General features: G+C 46.5%; 1 protein-coding gene across 7 annotated transcripts in view; it reads right to left on the bottom strand.

Moving 5' to 3' along the window:
* Window positions 1–22566, bottom strand: part of PALM2AKAP2 (PALM2 and AKAP2 fusion) — a 502216-nt gene that overhangs the window by 27427 nt on the left and 452223 nt on the right. For all 7 annotated transcript variants that reach the window (XM_036854498.1, XM_036854497.1, XM_036854502.1 and 4 more), the window contains one exon: window positions 3545–5939. In XM_036854498.1, the coding sequence (XP_036710393.1) occupies window positions 3545–5939 (2395 nt within the window). The remainder of the gene's footprint in view (window positions 1–3544; window positions 5940–22566) is intronic.

Below are 22566 nucleotides of genomic sequence, written 5' to 3'. Positions count from 1 at the left end.
TGTCAGCCTCCTTCCTGATCACGAACTTGGAAGCTGGCTGGCTAAGCATTACTCTAAATGTTTCCAGGCATGGATAGAAAAAAATTACCTTTTGCATTCAGCTTCTTTCAATCCAGGTTGTAATTCTGGGAAGCCCTGCCACCTACTTTCAATGTTCTAGAGGTAAGTGTGAAGAAATGAGTTGCACACACGTTATCTTGACTGTGGTCAATGTGACAACCAGACCCAAGCAGGGTGCAGACTTGCATGGATGAACTACCATCTTACTAAAGGAGCAGAAATCAAGCCTATGGGGATGGGATATGGGGGAGGAGATCAGCATTAGCATAGGAGGAAGTACGGGGGAAATCGGTACGGGGCTACTGGGATGCTGAAGGCAAACATTAGGACTTTGTCCTGTTTTAAGCCTGGCGGGAAGCCTGACGGACCACAGCAGGTCAGGGAACTAGAGGAAAGTGTTGAGATGTCTTAATTTTTGTTTGTGTGCTAGAAGTAAAGTATGGAGCAATATGGTAAGGTGTGTAATTAGAGATGGAGTGAAGAAAACTGAAAATACCACTGAGCATATGCAGTGTAGAGAAGGTTCTATAATGAAATAATATAAAGGGAGGGCTAGGTAAGTGGAGGCAGCTGTAACTGATAAGAGAGCCATGGAATCTGCCTGCCATGTGAGCGGAAGTTGCTGAGATGACTACAGAGACTTCCTCCACCAGTGAAGCTGCAGGTTCTTATGCAGGCTCTTTACAATCACTTACTTGTAAAGCAGGCTCCCCAGACTGGGCTTCAAGTGGTACCAAAACTTTTTTTAGGATACCATATAGAAAGCCCAGCTGGCATCTCTGTGCCAAGCCAGCCCACAACAAGACTTTAAAGTGAACTCGACAAGTAAGGATCTTTGGGAAAAGCCAACCAGTCACTGTTAAGCATAGACAAATAGCCTCTTCTGAAAGTTTTCTTTGCCTCAAACACTCAGCTGGCCATTGCTCCATGACCTGAAGGCATTAAAAAACATATCAAGAAAGTCACCATGCTATCCCTCTTCCTGCTCCCTTCCCTTTCCTTCCTGAATAATTTAGTCCAAAAGCTATTAGGTGGGGCTGAACAAGATGAGTGCCTGCAGGGAGGGTGGGAGGAACCCCAGTGGCCCAGAGTGGTGTGCTGGAGCCAGAGCAGGGTGGGAAGGGAGACGGGTGACCCAGCACAGGATGTTGGAGCCCAAGCTGGGTGAAGAGGGTGTTGGTGACAGGAAACAGCAGTTGCCACCCAGAAAGTGACACTTGAACCCATGTTTGGTGAGGAAAATAGTAGATTGGTTCCATAAGGGGGGAGGGGTTTGATCAAATAATAAGTATATTGGGATAATAGGAACCAGGTACCTTGTTGTCAAGGAGGAGGTTACAAATATGGAAAGAGAGAAAATGAACCCGGTGGTATTAGAGTAGAATTAACGGTATCAGGGTGAGCTCATGGTTTTCAAGATAGGTAGGTAGATAGATAGATTGATTTATCAATCAATTGATAGATAGATAGAATGTGTGTATATTCTCTAATTCTGACCATTGCGAGTGCCTGAGAGCAGTGCCTATCCAACAGCAATGAGCACATCAAACACTCAGACTTTGGTTTCTAAATACCACTCTCCACTAAAAGGAACTAGTGCTCTTTGTTGAAAAGGCTGATTTCAGGGTTAGGAAAGTATAAGATGAGATTGGAACATCTTGTGGCACCAGAAAGTAAAGATGTGCCCAAAGAAAAATGGGGACATGTCAAAAGGACACTGAAGTTAGCCTGAAAGGGCTCCTGTGAACTATATTTGAACAATTAAGGATAAAAATAACAATAGAAATGGATTATAACCCACTAAATATAATAGGAATCCATGAGACCGTCTGTCATAGATAGATAGATAGATAGATAGATAGATAGATAGATAGATAGATAGATAGATAGATAGATAGATTTAAAGTCTGAAGAGGAGTGGGATGAAGATTACATGGTACCAAAGCATCTCACCACAAAATATTTGTTAATTACAAAGGGAAAAAGTAACTGTTGTACAGAAGCCCTCAGTCAAGCGATCAAAATTAGAATCATGTGAAAAAAGTTAACATCTGTCCCTGTAATGGGACAAACTGACACCATGTACTACCTGATTGGATGCTGTAAGAAGAATAAGCATCAGTTCTGTGGTATTCCTACCAAACATGCATAACCTGAACATAATCATGTGAAAACATCAGACAAACCCAAACTGAGGGACATTCTACAAAATTGGGGGTGATCAAGCATCATGTTGGCAATTTACTCTTAATTCAGAATAAAAAAGATATTTGTATTTAACTAGGGAGCTTTCCTTTAGCTTTGAGATTATTTCAAATTTAAAAGTTAATAATGGGAAGAGTTAACTTGTGTTATTATAGATTTGATGGAAGCCAAGTGTCAACGGGTTTAAGATCTGGATGGACCAAGATAAATGCCAGTAATTATATGTTAAGGCAACACTTCTTAAATTATCTCTAGTGAAGGAACAGTTTTTTCTGCCCAATCTATTATGGACCATCCATTAAAAAAATACAAAATCCCACACTTTCATTTGAGGACACTATCAAATTGCTCCAAGAGTTTTCAAATGCTTACTCCCTGTGTCTGTACTTAGCATTGATCAGGAATAGTCATGAACTAACTTGGACCACACCTTGAGCAGCTCTTCTCTTTGGTAGGATGTGTGGTTCCCCAAGTGCCATCATGTCCAAATGAGAAATAAAAATTACTCATCACAATGTTATCCATAATAGTAGCAACAATAATTACCACTGTAATAAACATCAACCATCTATACAAAAAGTATTCAAGATAGGGACTGTCCAGGCAATGGGAGAAGATTAGAGGACTGTCTTTACATATAGTAACTCAACTTCTCCAAAAGGATCACAGGACACAAATAGATGAGACCACCTTGATTCCAAAGTAATTGCTTTATGGTGACTTAAAGAAAGACTTAAAGAAAGACAAATCCATAAAGATCAATTATACAGAAGGTGGACAAAAACATCTTCTATGGGTAGATCTGCAACACCAACCCATAACTGTCATTGCTGGGAAGACACTCAGCATTCAGAAGGGGTTAGGAGAAGACATCCCCAAATCAGATAGGTTTGATTTAACTGCAGATACTGACATCAATACAGTCAACCCAAGGGCCGACTCTGGGTCTGTGCCACACATAGCTTCTCCCTCAGCCAAGAGAGAACAATAAAAGAGAACAATTCTCCACAGTAAACCAAGACCACAGCAGAAGGACAAGAAAGGAACTATTACATCCTTTGGGAAATGGCAAACACCGTCTAGGCTCAGGGTTCTTCCAGAGGACACTCTGACACTCCCAATGTGTGTCTCCGAACACTGAAACCCCCATTCCAGTGTCCCCCTGACACCGACTCCAGCCACACACAGAGGAGGGTCCACACATATACAACCCTGAAAGCTGGAATCAGCAACACCGATTTCTGCAGCATCTGTCTCTGGTCCGCGGCACTTCACTTACCTGGAGCAGTTTTGTAGCACGATGTTCGGGAGGGCAGTGATGGGGCATTCTTTGCCTTGGGGCTCTGGGTACTCTGCAAGACTTGTCTCTGCCTCTTCAGCTCCTCTTCCCTTTCTTGGGCTGCTCGGATCTCTTCTTCGATCATGGACAAAGTCCGCTGCTTCCTGGACCTCAGCTTGAAGGGCCCAACCATCACATCGGACTCTTGAGTGGCCAGGAGTGAGGCTGTGCTTCTCAACTCAGCTGCCTCTGAGTACTTGCTGAAGTAGCTCCCTTCCAGTCTGGTCTCCTCCATGTTTATCGGGCCACTGGTCTGCACTGCCGGCAGTGGCTGGGAGGGCCCCTTTTCCCTGAGCGCCCTGTCTTCAGTAGGCAGAATCTTTGGCAATACATCCCTTTTCTCTTGAACAGGGGAGGACACCTGAGGCGGTTCAAACATGCTCTGCGGCTTCTCTGAGCTGGAAGCCCCAGTTCCAGCTTCCTCCAGACTTGCTTGAGGTTCCTGCTGTTCTACTCCACCCTTGTTGGTTTCAGACACCGCTCTGTCCACTTGCTCGGCTATGGCTTGTTGAATGGCATTCTGCACCAGGAGACCAGCCTGATATTCCAAGGGGTCATCAACCGACGGAGAGTCTCCCAGCGTGGACGAAGGGGAATAGAAACCATGATCACTGAATGACTTGGAGACACCTTCTCCTCGGCCCTCTGAGGGGTTGTCAGTTTGGGGAGTCTGGGGCAGAGAAAAATCAGCCAGCAAGTTTTCCTGGAGGGCATTGGTTGTCTCATTGGAGGCCCCACTGTCACTGATGTTGTCCATGCTGAAGTCATTGGACAGGGTCTCCAGGACGGTGGTATCCTGGGACCTCACCGACAGCTCATCCAAGCCAGAGTCAAGTTCCTCTTGAGTCAAAGAGACATTGACTGACCTTGAAAACTGATCCAAAATCCCAGGTTCGTCATCCTTGACCACGGTGAGGACAGCCCGGGCACTTGTAAACTCGCCGTCCTCTGCCCACAGTTTGGATAAGGGCCCGCGTTTGGAGGGCTCACTGTACGGCCCTTCCTTCCCCTGAGGAACCGTGCTGCCCTGGCCCCCTCCCCCAGAAGACTGGCTCTCCAGGGCACAGTGGGCTTTCTGTCCCTTGGCTGCTGAGGAGTCTTCGGGAGGTCCCCCGACAGAAGCTGGTCTCGAGATGGTCAGTGTCTTGTCTGAGCTGGCTGGCCCCAGAGGTCTGTAGAAGGGCTTGATGGAGAAGAGCCTGGGTGTACTCTGGCCCTTGGCCACCGTTTGCCTGGAATTCTCCATCAGCTGGAACTGTTTGCGAGCCGCGGAGAAGTCTATCTGCTCCGTGACGATGTCCTCCTTTGCGCTGTCAGTCGCGCTGGAACGTTCTGGAGAGGACGCAGGGGCCGTGCAGGGCTGCGGTGAGGCCTGCTGCTGCCGTATCAGCAGCTGCTCTTGCTGCGCCCTCCTCTCCTTGCGCTCCTTGTACTTTTTGTGCGACTCCAGATGTTCCTCGTTCAGCTGCTCCTCAATGGTCTTCTCCTGCGGAGGGTTCCACCATTTGGCGGCGATGCCAGGATTCTTTTTCACGGCCTGACTCCGGATGAGTTCTCGCCTCTCCTTTTCCAGCTCCAGCATCTCTTCTGAAGGCCTCACTTTCCTGACGCAGTACTGTTCCTTCTCACTCTCGTCGTCCTCAAAGAGCTTGGAGGGCTTCTTGTCCTCGTGGAAGGCACGCAGCTCGAACTTGGCTTCCTTCTTCAGCGTGGTGAGCGTGGACTCTCCATCTCGGGAGGAACACCGCGAGCTGGTGGAGGAGCTGGGGCTCACGGGCACCTGCAGGCTGTCCCCCGGCAGGTCTCTGGGCTGGTCGGGGGGGTGGCCGTTGGCTCTTTCCCCCTCTGCCATGGTGTCAGAGGTGCTCTGATGGAGCTCAAGGGGAGGGAGAGCCTGCCTGCCAGCCACTCCCTCGGTGGGTTCCGGCTGGACGGCCGTGTGGGCAGGTGGGCTTGGGCTGCCCACCAAGATGGTTGCTCCAGGCTCTGGGGAAGACGTGCCGTTGTAGGTTCCGTCCACAGCAGAATCGCGGCAGCTGGCCTCCAGCACCTCGTCTAGATACCGGATCTCTCTGGCCACGTCATTATCCAGAGATTCATGGTGCTCAGCGAGGAGGCCATTGTGGGGGGGTGAGTAGAAAGGGGAGGGGTGGTCCATGGAATGTGGAGTCGAGGTGATTCCGGGAACACTCTTACATTCTGCAACAGAGACCTCAATTTCCATGTTTTTGTGATCTGGGGGAAGCGAGCTGGTGGCAGGCTCCAGAGGGTTGCCACTACAGTTGTCTCTCTCGTTTTTTAGCCGGATATCATCCTCGGAAAGCTCGGGAGCCTTCTGGAAAAAAAGAGAAAACAGAAGTCAGGGTTAGAGACCACATCGCTTATGGATATGAACTTCAGACATTAGCTGATAACTGGAAGGAAAATTGAAACCACAATGACAGAATCTTTTGAATAGAAGTTTCTCTTCTAAAAAATCCTTTATATATTCATTTTGTTGCAGTAATGGGTACCTAAACCTTCTCAATTTTACAGATTCCATTTGGTTTACCTGGTGTCCAGAGAACTTTCAATAAATGCTAGTCCCATTTTTACATTTAAAATTAAATTAGGGGGACTTCCCTGGTGGTCCAGTGGGTAAGACTCCGCGCTCCCAATGCAGGGAGCCTGGGTTCTATCCCTGCTTGGGGAACTAGATCACACACGCATGCCGCAACTAAGATGCCTGCATGCCGCAACTAAAGATCCCGCATGCCGCAACTAAACATGCCGCAGCAAAGATCCCGAGTGCCGTGACTAAGACCCAGTGCAGCCTAAATAAATAATAAATAAATATTTTTTTTAAAAGTAAATTAGGATTTGGATCATCTGATGACATTGCTCAAATAATTTCTAAAGTGGAAGAGATTATATAGCAATTGTATCAGAATTTTTCAAAAAATTCCATAGCAAATGTCTGCAGAAATGTAACAGAACTATTTGTATGTCCCCAACTATAAAAAGAAGGTCGTTTGGCAAGAACAAATCTTGAAAACATGATTCTCAGCCAGATGTAATGCAATTATTCTGTAGACAGGAAACTTTTTGAAAAATTTTTCCGAAATAAAATATTGGAAAACAGTAGATCTCTTCAACGGCCCCTTAAGAGCTTCAGTGCCACACTGCCATGGCTGTAATTGACCATGTGCGTTATAAACACAGAACCAAAGCCACTGACCACACAGTTCTGTTCTCAAAACAATGCTCCTTGGTTAAGGAGTGAAAAGCTAGTGGATGGTGGCCCCTCCTATCTAGTTCCTAAAATGCTTTGTATGTGACAGCTCCAATTTTGTGTTTAAATAAAAAAACTACATTTTCTTAATGTTTTTAAATGCATCATATTTTTCATCAGTTATCAATCCCATGTCACTTTATTTGGCATTAGTTAAGATTAATTTTCAAACTCTAGGATTTTTTTTTTTTTTTCATACCAAAGGACTCCGGTTTGTCTCAGATAATTCAGCGGTAGTTGTGAGCTTAATTTGAGTTCCCCTCAAGGATTTCACTAACACTTTTATCAGCTGTGTTTCAAGTCTCAGGTCTATAGGGTGCCTGGTATTATTGACTTAACACAATGCAAAATTGCAATACGGTATAATTTTCCTTTATTTAAATTTAAACATTGTTAAAGGCTTAGAACATAATATTAAAACACCACCTTAGGATGATTCTCAGGGGATTAATTTAAAAATCCTTTCAAGGAAAGTGAACAATTATGGATTTGTTCATACTATCTAGAAAAATGTGGAAGTTCATGCTATGTGCTCTGCATTGCTGTCAGAATGTTGAAAAACTCTCATGGTCATCCATAAACTGGAAGGTTACCCATGAACTGGGGGTTTCCTTCACTGTGTTTCCCACATTCCTCTTTAGACTTAAAATCAATCAAGTAATATAAATTCCTTCCTTAGAAATAGGCAACAATAATGAATATTACTTCTTTGTCAGCACCTTCTGGTCTCAAAGGATCTTCCAGCCTTGATCTGGTCTTTGTCAAAGTCTGGTAGTTACTATTTATAACCTCCACTATCTTTATTTTGTTTTTACTTCATTTTTGACCACTGTTAACTAGTGGCTCTTTTGTCTTTAGAATGAACTAAAGAGGCATGGCAAAAATGTTGCTACTGTCCTTTAAAAAAAGTTAACTGAACTTTCTTTTGGTAAGGAGATTCAGTAACTTCAGTAACTTCTATGTCATTCAAGAATTACAGGAAATTTGAATGCCTAAAACTTCCTGGCTGCCATTCAGTCCTCAAGAAAACCTAGGTCAAAATTAGCTTACCCCATGGAAAGTTATTAATGGAATAAGCTGACCAACAAAAAGAGACACGGTATTGCTATGGTGAAGTCAGACTACTGAACCCCCCCCCCCCAACCCCCGGCCTCATTTGGCCAATGACTCTCTGCTAATGTTCTTCATGGGAATAATAGAGCTTTCCTTCTATCTCCTTTGGCTCTTTTTTTTGGGGAGGGGGGGTGGAATAGGAAAATAGTAGGAAGCTGCTGAGATTGAAATATGGTTAAAAATCATCGCTCTACTGAAATGGAAAACACTTTACAATAGTTGACATGAGAGGAAAGAGGGCAATGTAACGTTAAAAGAAGCTAAAAGGCAAATAATTCTATAGATCATTTAGTCATTGATTCATTCATTAAATATGCAGGAGGCTTGTTCTGTAGGTCATGGCGTAATTAACGGCAACAATAAATTCCAGAAGACAACACCCTTTTTCTTAACAAAAACTGGATTTCCCATACTTCCTAGGAAGCTTTAAGTCTATTTTGGGGTTTACTTAGTCTGGTCAGGTGAAGCGAAAAACTTGCCTATGTGAATGTCTTGCTGCTGATCACAGAGATTGGAGGAACTGAGCCTATCCACAGCGTCTCCGAGAACACTCTGTCAGCATTGTCCCTTTCTCCTGGATGCTTCACTGTCCCAGTGTTGGACGAGGGAGGAGCTGATGCCCTATGGCTTTTTTTTAAGAACTGAAGAAACTGTATCAACTTTTTCCAAGGATACTTTCTGAACTAGCAACAACTGTCCCAATTCAAAAGTTTAAATATCTGAGAACAGCATTTGACAGTGCATTTTTGCAGTGTCAAGAAAACTAACTTTATCCTTGAGTCAGAAATGGAGTTGTGTCTGCGATGTGTCAAATATTTTAAAAATGCTAATTACAGGCAAAGTTTGGAGTCCCAGTGTAATCTGAGGTGATTCCTTTCCAATACCTTAAAAAAAAAAAAAAACCTAGACACTGGAGGGTATAAACAGGAAAGAGGCTCTCCTTCCTGTTAGTTACGTGGGGCCCCAGCTCCTTTCCACTAATTCAGAAAATTGTTACTGAGACTCGGTTCCATCGATCTCAGGGAGTTGCAGCTCTAAACCCTAATCAGGGTACAAGTCCTTAAAGAGATAAACAACTCTGCATTGCTGATTTACAGTCCTGCCTCAGAGTTCCTGAGTTTTTGTAAAGTTAGGGAACAAGTATAACCAACGAGCAAATTCCTGAGTTCTGTCTCAGCAGGAAGAATTTACCTTTGTGCAGGATGGCCGGATGTGATCAAAGCCACTGTAACTATACCAGGCGAATGAAAGTGGGCTGGGATCCCCACCGTGCGAGGATCTGGCAAGAGCTTGCGTTTGACGTCATTAAATGATGTCATGTTTAAACCAACAAATACTTATTGCTCCCTTTGAACATAAGAAAGACCAGAATTTTCTCCGTGTTTCAGATAAGGTAAGCTTGATTCCAGATTCAGACAAAATGCACATTCATTAAATGGATTTTTAAGTCTTTTCTGAAATAGACTAGGCCCCAATGCAAAAAGCAGGAAGATATGAAAGAACCACCAAACTGGGTTTTCAAAGGTCAGAGAAAAACCAGGGTGCTAAGGGGCGGGTGGGAGATCCTTGGATGACCCCAGCTAACCCTCCAGGTGGAGCCCTAACAATCTGGCATGTAATACCTGCCGGCCTCCTGGCTTCCCAGAATAGCTAACAGCTGGTCAGGATGTCTACCATTTACTTTAAAATACTCAAGCAGACACAATGTAAGATAGCTGTGTGTGTCTGAAATTAGTTTAAATTACATTCTAGGAGCAGACAGCCATCCTAATCCGGAGTATATACTCCAAGAATGTTCAGCCAGGATCTAATCAGAAATCCCACCTTCCACAGGTGCCTGCCTACCTCCTAGAGTTTAGCTCTAACTCCCAAGGGCCCCTGAGGCTTTTGCTAATTGGCATAATTAAGGTAAGAATAAAAGGTTCAGAGAACTCGAGAGACTTCCCAGGGTCCCCTGGCTAGTAAGTGGCACAGCCAGGACTTGAAGGCCAGTTCTTCCTAATTCTATCCCAGTATCTCAAAAGGTATTCTTGATGACTGGAAGCTTCCAGAACGACAAGGGAAGTCTTAAGAAGGTGGATGGATCTGAAGAGCATTTACTCGGCTTTCTGGCTGATGGTCTGCACACTTCAATCTCCAGAAGTCACGTAAGAGTCACAATTTGGCCTCAGAAGTCAAGGACCCCTTTCCCCTCCTTGTTCAGAATGGACAAGAGACAGACTCCCTGGAGACCTAGTTTCAGTTCCTACCTTCTGCTCTACCTGCAGGACCCCCCAGCTAGAAATGGAGGTGCTGGCCTCTGGCTCATTCTGGGAATTTGGCCTCTGAAGGGGGTCCTCTTCTTCCTCTGATGACACCCCAGAGGCAAAATACTAAATCTCACATCCCAGTCGTGGCAATGGACGAGGCTGCAACTCCTCCCCAGCACCAGAGTCAGCAGCACAGGTGGGATTCTAGAAGCCTGTTTGATTTGCCCAGAAAATACATGAGGGCCCTGACGCCTGCCCGGCTTAGGTCATGGACGGCAGTGTGCTCTATCTTCCCCGGGTACCTGGGCCTGCAGCTGGGTGCACCAAGCATGGAAAGAACTTGAAGGAAATGCGTTTTCCTTAGCAGGTCTGGCTGGGCCCAGGGGGACTCCAAAAAGGTGTCCTTCGCTACAAGGTCAAGCGAGAAGCAGAAGCTTCTGCTCACTTCACGTGTCTGCTGTTTGCCTCTTCCCTACCTCCCTACCCTGCTCTTGACAATGTCTGTCACCAGCTTCCCAGTCTCCTAGCCTAAATGCACCGTGTGACCCAAATTATTCAAACATCAGGCGCCTGCTGCACGAGCAGGTTTCTCTGCTCTGAATAACCCAGATTACTTCCTACTAAAGCCACAATATTTAAATTAGAAATGCGTTTCCCTGGGTAGTAGGTGACCTGACCCTTTAATCCAGTTATTTTTAAGTTCCACCAAAAATACAAACTCATTCTTGGCCTAGGAACAGGGGCATGGCTCTGAAAGAAAACGTCCTTGTAGCTGTCAAACCAGAGGGTATCTCTGTTTTTCTTTCTTGTCCTCCCTCTCTTTCCTAAGTCGAGTTTTTAGGGCACAACTGCTGTGTTCCACGGGCCACGCATGGCTGTCTCTAGGAAGGTTCATGCAGGAATCTTTACTTTCTGGCTGAAGTTTCCATCATGAAGGCAAATGGGAGGAGAGGGTGCAACCTGACCGGGGGATGATCCTTAGACACCTGCAACATGCCCGCACGGGTCTGCTGAATTTCACCAGCCTTGGAGGGACGGGGTAAAGCCACAGTCGGGAGGTCTGGGCGAGACGGACTCCCCAGACCAAGGGAACCCGAGGAGTGTGGAAAAGGAGCACAGAGGCTGAAAAGGTCAAAGCGCATTCCTGCAAGGAGAGGCGTGTCCTGAGAACCTGTAGAGTGACAAAGCCCTGTGCCGGGGGCCATGGGAGGTCCCTAGGACTCTGGGGTGGTCCCCACACTGCAGCAAGGAACTTACAGCCTTGGAAGGAGAGAAGACAGAGTCACATAAAGATAGCATAGAGCACAGGCAGACAGACTGCTACAACAGTAATTGGAGAGAAATTTCCCTGCCTGTTGAGGGTGGCAGATGGTGTAGGCTGAAAAGACTGTATGAAGGCGGCTGGGAGCACCAGCGTTCCTCAGCAGCTGGCCTGTGGCTCCCCTCCCACCCCACCCCTACTAGAGAAGCCGCTGGGACTCTGAGTGGTCCCTTCCACCCACCCCTGCGAAGGCACAGAGAGTGGGAATGTCTGAGGATGGCTTGCTTCCTTTGTTGCGCTTCGGGCCTCTGGGCCAGGAAGTGGAGGGGAGTGACCCCAGTGATAACCTGGGCCACATTCCAGTCCCAGGCAGAATTTCCTTCCCACTCCCCAGCAGAGCTTCTTCCGGCCCGGAGAACCAAAGGCTGGTGTTGATCGTGGGAAGCCGGGAGGCGGGCCACTCCCCAAGGAGGCCAGAGACCCTTCCTGGCTGATGAGAGGCAGACCTAAAACCCCCAGCACTCTGGGGTAGTTAAAGCTAAAATTAGACCAGACGGGCTCAGGGATAATGACACGACCCTCAATAAAGGGGGATAACACTAACAACATCTCTGGGGTTTCCTTCCTCCTGCCATGAAGCCATTACCACTAAATGTGACTCAGACGGTTCTAAAAAGAGCTTCCTGGGCTTCCCTGGTGGTGCAGTGGCTGGGAGTCCGCCTGCCAATGAAGGGGAAAACGGGTTCGCGCCCTGGTCTGGGAGGGTCCCACATGCCACGGAGCAACTAAGCAACTAAGGAGTCATCGGAGTGGATGGAGCCCAGGCAGTAGTTGTGCGCCACAACTACTGAGCCTGCACTCTAGAGCCGGCGAGCCACAACTGCTGAGCCCGTGAGCCACGACTACTGAAGCCCGCACACCTAGAGCCCGTGGTTCACACAGGAGAAGCCACCGCAATGAGAAGCCCGTGCACCACAATGAAGAGTAGCCCCCGCTCGCCTCAACTAGAGAGAGCCCGCGAGCAGCAACGAAGACCCAACGCAGCCAAAAATAAAATAAATTTAAAAAAAAGATTATTAAAAAAAAAAAGTTTAAAAAGAGCTTCCTGTTCTTACAGGCCCAGCCCTTCTTTCTGAGAGCTTCTATGGTATTGGTCAACACAGCAATCACCCTCCTGCCATTCTCTCTGGCTTAGGCCTCAGGTACAGGCTTGCTGACGATGGGATGAAAACACTTCTGGAACCCCCTTCCACTGGAAACAAGGCTGGCCTATGTCTTGACTCACTCACGATCCTGGTGAAGAAGTGGTCCCTTTGCAACATAAGGGAGTCTCCCCAGCACCACAGCCTGCCCTATTAATAGCATCCGCTGAAAAGTCAGTGGCTCATATGTGAGACTGCACGTGTGGAAATGTGAAGGTGTGGTTTGATGAACACATTTACAGCTTAGGCTCTCTCTGAAAGAAACTAAAGAGGGTGTGTGTGATGGAGGTGTGATGGGAGGAGGGTGTGTGTGATGGAGGTGTGATGGGAGGAGGCGAGGAAGGAAGCTGTTGCCTTTTCTGCAGCCACTGGTGAAAAGCTTGTTTCTTTCAGTCACTTGGAGATCCATTCCCTACCAAAGGGATTGAGAACCACTGGGAGATTTCAGGGTTTCCCCTAGATGAGGAGAGATGCCTCATTTCAGCTCCAAGAAAGGCAAGTTTCGCTTCTTCCTCGATGCAATACACCCCATGCTCTGTCAAGGAGTCCTAAGATGCTCTTTCCACCAAACGCCCTTTTCACTGTGAAGCTATTTTACAGGACAGTCCCCACCTCCAGAATAAACCAAGGTCAAGGCCACAGAGGGAACTCTGGCTCCCGCAGCCTGAAATTTCTGGGTAACTGATTCTGCTGAAAGCAAAAGCAAGCCTGGCTTCAGTTCTTTGTAACTTAGCTGTGTCCTTCTTGGTTTTAAAATAGTTCGGGATCTTGGATTCATGCCTGGACAACCAGTAATGGCAGAGAGCAAAAGCTGGGCTCCACCGTGGACCTGGGAAAAATCCGCTATGTGGAGGCAGAGCCAGGAGAAAAGAGAAAACCGTGCCAGAGGCTTTTGAGATTAACTCTTTGTCCACAGATGAGTCTGTATTAGGAACAGAGCTGGCGAGCTTCTCTTCCTATGGCCCTGGGTCCCACAGGAGACAGGCACACACGTTCCCCCAGAAGCCCCAGGCCACTCTGTGAACGTGGCAAGTTCTACAACAAAGGCTTGTAGATTAACTACATACAAGGTGATAACAAGAAAACCCGTCACAAGAACAGCTACGTCACTTGGTTCTGCTGCGGAAAAGGACACACACACACACACACACACACACACACACACTCATGCACCATCTTCAAAGCATTATCTGGCAAAGGTGATGTGTGCATCTTTGCATCTTTGCCTGCACTGTATGTGTGGTGGGGAGCTCCCGCTCTGCCCTTTAGCATGAAAGCTGGGAGTCTGGCAAGATTAGCAAGAAGAGAAGCAAGTCTCCAGTCTGAGCCCAGCTACCCACTCTCTCTCCAGCAGGAAAGGCGTCCACAGTGTAGCCCCGAAGTCCCCACTCTGAGTCCCTCCTCCACAAAGACTCTGGCCTCACAAGGGAACCCTCTCCTTCCAGATTAGAAAGCAAAGGACCATAAGCTAGGTCAGCAGACTCGGCTTACCCTGCCCAGAGTGCCCACTTCACATGTCCCCGGTCAGAATTGCCTCTTTTTCCAGGCAGTATCCTTGCGCCCCGGCTCAAGCTGGACAAATTCCTTCTGAGCCTCCTGACAGAAGACTGTGAAGTCACAGCTGGCCCTCCTTTTGCTCCCTCAAAGGCCATTCACACAAAGAAGGACTTTAACCCCCTTCAAAGAGACCTGGCCCCTCCCCCTAGCTGGCCCGAGCCTGGAGGGCAGCAGCCGGCCGGCCAGAAGCAGCTCTCGTTCGCGCCTGGCGCCCAGGGCTGCGTGGGCAGGTGGGAGCTTAGTGGTGCTGAGATGAACCAGTTAGGGCTGTCTTCTTGGAAAGTCAGAGATGGGCCTTGGGCAGGCAGGGAATTAATATCCTGGTGATGCTAAAGGCAGCAAAAAAAAAACCTGACGGATCCTGAAGATCCAGTTAAATGGACTTCATCCAGTTAAATGAACTTTTTAGGACAGCTTCTATATGTGTGTGTAAAATAGGACAGCTTCTATATGTGTGTGTAAAATAATAAATCCTCACTGTAGAAAATTTGGAAAATAAGTTATTCATCCACTCTCCACACAGAGGAAAGCAGTTAATGGTTTACTGCATTCATGCAGTCTCCTTTTTGGAAATATGTGTTTAATAGAGTTGAGACCACAGTATATGCAATTTGTAGCCAACTTTTTTTCACTTCACATTATCTCACAAGCACTTTTTATGTCCTTTAATGGTGGTGGTCAGATATATTTTAAATGGTTACATTGTGTCCCACGCTGAAGTGGGACAGAATTTGAAGACAGGGATGAGTGCTCTAATTTCAAGGAATCTCTGGGGGAAGTGGTTTTTCCTTTCTCAGGGCTAACTAGTATCTTCTGCCACAAAGAAAACAGACCCACATGGGCCCTGGGGAGACATAAATGCCACAAATATATCCCTCACTCTTTCGCCATAGAATCAGACCCCCAGCACCACACACCAAGGCTCATGGCATGTTAATGACTGGTTCCCCTTGCTGCCCCACGGTGGATGAGGCTCCACCCACCTGGTCCCCCGGAACTCTGGGTTGACCTGGAAAGTCTGGGGCATAATTTAGGATTTTGGCTGAATGGAAAGCCTATCAGAATTGCAGGGCCATGCAGAACTCATTTTCTTCAGTAAAATTTTAGAAAGGACAAGGAGAACTGAGATTCACAGTAAACTGAATAGAAAGAGGAGGACAAATGCCAACCATGGTCCTGTGGGGCAATCTATTTGGGGTCAGTTTGGGACCAGTTTGTCCCGGTGAAGCAGGCGAGCAGCTCAAAGACGGTGGCAGCCCAGCACCGCAGACCCCCTGTGACTCTCCCGGAAACACAAGTCTGGGAAGGAGTCATCAGAGTGAACGGAGCCCAGGCAGGCTCTTTGGAAAAGGAAGTTAAATGTATACTATACTTTACAACTATTTACAACATCCAAGCGACATTTTTAATGAGCTGAAGCTTATTTAGAAATAATCCAGGAGTTTCTCAGTGACTGGGTGATACCAAGTCACCAGGGAGCGTTAGGCTACGGAAACTCTGAAGTTACGCAGCCCTTTGGAATAATCGGAATGTTCTGCTGTAGGGCCAAAGGCATTTCAAGATGCTACTTAACGGTCTAAAGTAAAATGAGGAGGGGAAATCACACACCCAGGGTGGCATTGCTCTGCTCAGGAATGACAAAGTGAGCAGGGCCCTCCATGAAGAGGTGCTTTCAAGCCAAGAGGCAAGAGTGGTACCCAGGACCTGCTACATAATCACACCTGCCCCTCTGCCCCCATGAGCAGGTGTGTAAAAACTTGTTTAAATCTGCCCTGTTCGCAAAAGAGGAAATTGTATGTGCTCTTAAAGTACTATTATCTAAGCAATAGGCACACTTCTGACTGGAGTCTGAGGTGTCACGGTTTACTACACATATGCGCACACACACACCTATACATACGTGCACGTTGTTAGGAGGTGAGTTGCGTCCCCCCCATCCCAACTTCATAAGTTGAAGTCCTAACACACAGTACCTCAAAAGGTGACCCTGTTTGGAGATAAGGTCTCTGCAGAGGTAATCAAGTCAAGTGATGTCATTTGGGTGGGTCCTAATCCAATGTGACTAATGTCCTTATAAAAAGAGGAGATTTAGACACAGAGGCGTACCTAGAAGGACCGTGAAAAGGCCGAGAGAGAAGTCAGGGGTCCGTCAGCCAAGAAGAGGGGCTGGAACGTCCCTTCCTACGGCCCTCGGACGGAGCCAACTCCACCGACAACACCTTGGTTTGACACGTCTCATTTCCAAACCGTGCGACAATAAATTTCTGTTGCTTAAGCCACCCAATTTGTGGGACGCTGCCACGGCAGGCCTAGCAAACCAATGCACACGCTCACACATACACACGGACACACACACGTGCACACACACATATGCATACTCATCACTCATATTCGTACGCACACGACCCCCTCCCTCCGGCTGCAAAAATACGATGGAATTAGGAAAAACGCTCTGTGGCAAAGTCACAGTGACTTGCTCCAGAACAGTGGTTTATCCTCAGAGGCAGAGGGAGAAATTCAACTGGTAAGCTAGACAGAGGCTGCAAAAGCACGAACTGAGCCACCTGCATTGGCTGGCGGCGGGGGGGCGGGGCGGGGTGTGGTCTCCCTACGGGCAGGAGCAGAGCGGAATCCAGCAGCACCTACACGTCGAGGCTCCGCATCCATCCTCCTCCCTCTCGGTTCTGAGCTTGGGGTGGTTTTTCGGAGTTTACGAAAACAGCTGTGTACTGCCAGTTTAATTCTCTGGCTGCTGTAGCCTGATCTGCTTTAGTTTCTGAGGGTGCCTTGCACTGGGAGAGAGGAAGTCATTTGGAAACTTGCTTGGCTGGGAAGCAAAGTGCAGTTTGTGAGGACCTAGCAGCTGGGGTGGGAAGGTCATCAACGCTACTATGATCATCCCTCAGTGAAGGTCCACTGCCCGCCTCCTGGGGGCCAGTCTGGGTCACACACCTTCACATACCTTCTCTCTGTGCTCCTTTCACCAGCTGCAAGGTGGGGATTCTCACCCATTCCACCGAGGGGTGGGCCCCGGCCTAAGCAGCCTCCTCAGGGTCACACAGCTGGTCAGGAACAGAGGTCTGGCTGGAGGCCAGGAATCCCACCCACAGGGCAGGGCTCTGCCCCTGGAAGGCATCCTGGGCAGTTCAGGACAGAGCAGATCCAGGAAGTATGCGAAGGATCAAAAGGGAAAAATTAAAAAGCAAATGCCAGGCAGCAACAGACTGTCTGTGAAACCGTGTGCCTGTTTCTCCATGACCCTGGGAAGGTCAGGCTTTTTTTTTCTGGGTCTTAGTTTTCTGGTCTGTAAAATAAGAGAGCCAAAGTAGGTGAACCCCCCAAATGCACCTCCCTTCTGCTCCTGACCTCTGTCGTTCTGTGATGTTAGCATGAACCTTGGGCAGAGGTGAAGCCCAGGTTAGTTCTGAGTCTGGTAACGACGTGGGCAGAGTTGAGAAAAAGCCAGCCAGCAAATGGGGACAGCTGCTTCCTTTGAAACTGCTTGATACTTTTGCCAAGAGAGATTTCAAGGGTTCCGGGAAGGAACTCCGCTCCGTCTTAGACATTCCCCTTGTCAGAACTTTATCTCTTTAGTTGAAGGAGTTTATTGTGCTAAATGGAGCCATCCCATGTATGTACCATTAGCGTGATAGAATGTTCCAAAATGGATCTGCTGAGATCACAAGGAACTAGATGCAAGCAGGCAAGGTGGAGGGACTGGCTTCAAAAATGGTCCTACCCAGCCTGCTGCCTGGACCTGTAAAGAGGGGAGGGGTGGGGTCAGCACAGGGTAGCTCCCTCTCCACGCTTCTCGGGGCCCAGGGAAGATGGAGGTTTGCAGCTTTTCAAATCACTCCGAGACCTAACTCAAGGAACACACTGAAGGCAGCTTGGGCCTTGGCACCCCCAGAGGTCCTTTCTAAGTGACCATGATGCCCACTTCCTCCTCCCCAGGCTGCCCGCTCCCTCATTACCTTTCAGGTAGGTCCCTCCTCCAAGTCCCACCTCCAAGTCCCAGGCTCCACATCTCGGCATGGAGACAGGTCTTTAAAGCAATTTGTGCTTAGATGTGAATATGATGGGAATATTGACAATTTAAAATAGGAGCTTGTTTACCTGAAAGAATCTCTAATTGGAGTGAAGTGTGGGAAACTAAGACATAACCAGCCCTTAATTTATTGAGGGAAAATGGATGAGAAGGGAAGAGAATAGTGACTTCCCTTAAAAGGCTGCAGGAAATCTAGACTCAGCAGCACCTCCCAGGTGCTCAGGACCCTGAAAGCCAAAGAGCAGGGATGGGAAGAACACACAAGGATGTTTGGACCACCCAGCTATGTCACACACCACGATCGCATTTATTCCTGTAAGAAACATGATTCTACAGAAAAAGAAATTGTTCACCAACTTCCAAGCCCTTCCCTTCCCATTGCACCCTGCAGTCTCCCAGTGTACCCTCTGCCTCTGATACTGCTCACAAAGAAGGCTTTAGAAGGGAGGAGAATCTGTAATCGTAATATATGGTATGCTTCATTCCAGAACCAGATGAAGCTGGTGGTGATCTTGTAAGGGAAAGGGTCTGATTGCCAATACAGGGCCCCAATGCAGGGCCTGACACGCACCCCATTTCCGCTCTGAGTCTGTTGTGGGTCCCTCCATCAAAGATCATAGACTCAAAAGGTCCCTCTGCTTGCTATCTCAGACACTATACCCTTATCTTCTGCAGGAATATTGGTGCCATTATGGTGCTTCACGGACACAAAGCTTTAAGAAATGCACTGATTGCAATCTTGTCTAGAACAGTAAAAACCTGCAGGCAATGAAAATGTGTAGTCATAAAAATCAGCACCTGAAAACTGCAATTTGCTGAACTGATGGAATGCTATGCAACCTTTAGAAAGCATATTTTCAAAATTGCATGGCAACCTGGAATGATGCTATATTAATATATTGTGTATACAGGGGTACAGAGTTCCGGTTAAGAATGGGCTTTGGTATCCAACAGACCTGGACCTCTCCCTGTCTGTAAAAAGGATATAAAACTACTACTACCATAGCAAGCTGATGTGAAGTACAATGACCAGTAGGGGGATTTGTCCTACAGTAAAAGGACTCAGTGAATGGTGGCTAAAATAGAAATAAACAGAATATATTTGTAACTCATATCACAAAGGTTAATATTCATGATATATATAGAACTCTTACAAACCAGTAGGAAAAAGACCAACAAACCAAACACAAAAATGGACAAAAGACATGGAAAACAGTTGACACACACAAAATATATAAATTATTCTTAGACATACAAAAAGATTCCCAATCCCACTCATATAAAAGAAAAGCAAAACTAAATTATGAGATAAATTTTCCACCAAGAAAATTAGTTATCAGAATGGGAGGAAAGAGGTACCCTTATCCAACTCCATGAAGTCGCATGGCAATGAGGCATATGTATCCAACTTTAAAATATGCAATGTCTTTGACCCAGTAATTCCACTTCCAAGAATTTATTCTCAGGTATAGTGGCATGTGTATAAAATGACCTATAGCCAAAGGTCTCTAATGCCGCATTGCTTGCAATAATAAAAGACTACAAATAACCTATTAGGGGACTGGACTATTCATAAAATGGAATAGTATATGCAACCTTTAAGAGGACAGTACAGCTCCCAGCTCTATGAGAACTGGTACAGGACAATCTCAAAGATCTACTGCTAAATGACAAGTGGTACAGGACAGTATATACACCATGCTACTTTAGTTGTTAACAAAAAAAGAATGTGAATATATTGTCTTATATACATAATTTTTTATTAGTTTCTAGGTGTGTATAATGTATATGTAATATATATTGTATATATGTGTGTGTATATGTGTGTATGTGTATGTGTATATATATATACACATACACACACACACATAATATCCATAGACTATGCCTGAAAGGATAAATGTGAAACTGATAACAATGGTTTTCTCTGGAATGGGGTAGACTGGACATATGAGGTAGTAAACTTCTCTTCACTGTGTTCCTTTCTACACCTTTTGAATTTTCAATCATGTGCATGTATTAACTTGTGAAAAAAAATTAAGTACATAAAAATATAAAAAGTGAGATGGGCAAGAACTAAAAGGAAATATAGCACCATGAGAGATTAGAGAAGATTAAATCACTGTCTCAAAGCCAAGGATACCATTTATATACATATTGTTTGGAAGAATCACAATAATATATTAACTGGTTAACCCTGGAGAATGGGGGAACTCAATGCTGAAGGCAGAATGAAAAGCTGACGTGGAATGTATAACTTTTATTTTATAAAGGCATGTATTACTGAGCATGTATTACTTTTATAATTGGAAAAGTAATCTTTGAAAGTAATCATGCATCAATAAATGTTACAAATTTGAGCTTTAAATACACAGACTTAAAAAAGACCATCTTGTCTACTTGTTAGGTATTGCAACACCTCTCAATCTCCAATTTCCGTCTCCATGGTGAGCAGGGAATCCTTTACTCAGCCATGATGGACAAGTGTTTCAAACATGACTTTCCCTCAAGGAAGTTGTGCTTTCTTGCTGTAATATAGCATACTTTTAGGAGCCGACCACGCTACACAATTGTGAGATGACACAATCTTCCTTTTTCATCAAAGATATGTAATTGACTCACTGTTATAGATGAAAATTTTCCTTCCATGAGCTGCCTATTCCCAGAAAAGTTGTGAAACACTCTGTGAGTAACCAAATTCCTCTTTGGGAGTCAAATGTCACAGAATTTCATGAACTATGTCACAGACAGGATATGTCATAGGAAAACCCCATTAAAACGTTTTCCAAGCTCTGATTAGTCAAGCAGAGAACAAGAATTGGAGGCTGACTTGATTTATTATTCTAAACAAGTCTTTTTTTCTTTTTTTTTTTCTCCATTCAATTTAATTGTGCAGTGGAGTTAACCTAGATGCCTCCCCATCCACCTATAAGACGGACAGACAGGTGGACACATACACGAACAGGGACTCAGTGAATCTGAATCAATTTTTTATTCTAGTAGTATTTTAAAGCTTCGAGTCGAGTTTTAAAGACAGTATTTTGGGTTTGCTAAATCTAGTCCTCCGTAAGCAAAAGCACACATCTCATTAATGTTTAAATTGAGCGCTGGGAGGGTGGGGACGCATGATAACTCTGGGAGGCAATCCTAAGCCCTGGGCCCGAGTGCCATTTCTGCCTTGGGATCCTCCCTACCCCACTCCCCGTCACCCAGCTCCCAGCCCTCAGGCCGGGCCTGAGCATCTGAGATCAGCACGAGGACTTAGCATGGAGCCGGGTCCTCTTACAGTTCACCCACCAAGCTCTTCTCTGCTCAAAGGCAAGAGGTGTGACACAGCAAGGCTTCGCTTCCCCAAGACAACACTCACAATTCTGAAGAAGAAAGGAAAACCCAACAATCAAAGGTTCTCTTTCCATGAAATACCTGGTGAGCTTGAAGAAAACTCAACGAAAGGATCTACCACTTACCAACAGGAAGGAGGTCTGATCCTATTGAATCAGTACCTATGGATTGCAAGGGAACCAGTGGAAGGCTCTAGAAGGTTTAGACTTCCATCCACACAACAGGTCTCATCATATCATGCATATCAGTGTCACTATGAACTGCCAGTCACTCTGAAAACTCACGAACAGCCTTTCTTAAATTTCTTCAAAAGCACAAAGTCCTATGTGAAGGCAGACGGTGCAGCAAACGGACCTCTGATCCAATTCACTCTGACTTGCTCGGGCAGGAAGAGAGGACCCCAGGTCAGCCCAGATGATTGCCCTGAGTGTCCTGCTCTGCCAGGACTAAGTGGAGATTCTGGATCAGGTCATGCGCTGGGGACACTGGCCTGATGAAGAGCAGGTCGCGGCGGGCAGCCAAGGAGCACTTTGAAAAGCTCAAGCCAGACCCACTCAAATCCTCTGACCCCACCTCATGCAGCAAACTGATGCCACTGACTACATGGGATTCTGAGCCTGGTTGCAGACAGCGTTGCATTTGTGGTTTAAACCAAGAGAAACTTGCTCTTGATACTGAGGACCTGACCCTGACCTGGTTCTGATTCTGCTCTAGCCCTGTGCTTTAGCCAGAAACAGGGAGAGCACGTGATATGACCCCTCTTTTGCCCACAGCTCTGTGCTTTCCCAGTCTGGCCCCGGGCCAGCTCTGCTGGACCACAACTTTGGGCAGCCTGGATATGAGGGCAGCTAAGGGCCGGTCACCTGCTTCTGGCCACTGCTTTTGTGGCTCTGAATGCCAGGAAGGAACCTCTGCAAGG

This window comes from Balaenoptera musculus, chromosome 6, assembly GCF_009873245.2.
Source record: "Balaenoptera musculus isolate JJ_BM4_2016_0621 chromosome 6, mBalMus1.pri.v3, whole genome shotgun sequence".
Taxonomy (NCBI): Eukaryota; Metazoa; Chordata; class Mammalia; order Artiodactyla; family Balaenopteridae; genus Balaenoptera; species Balaenoptera musculus.
The sequence above is the reverse complement of the archived record's forward strand: the minus strand, read 5'-3'. Positions and strand labels throughout refer to the sequence as shown.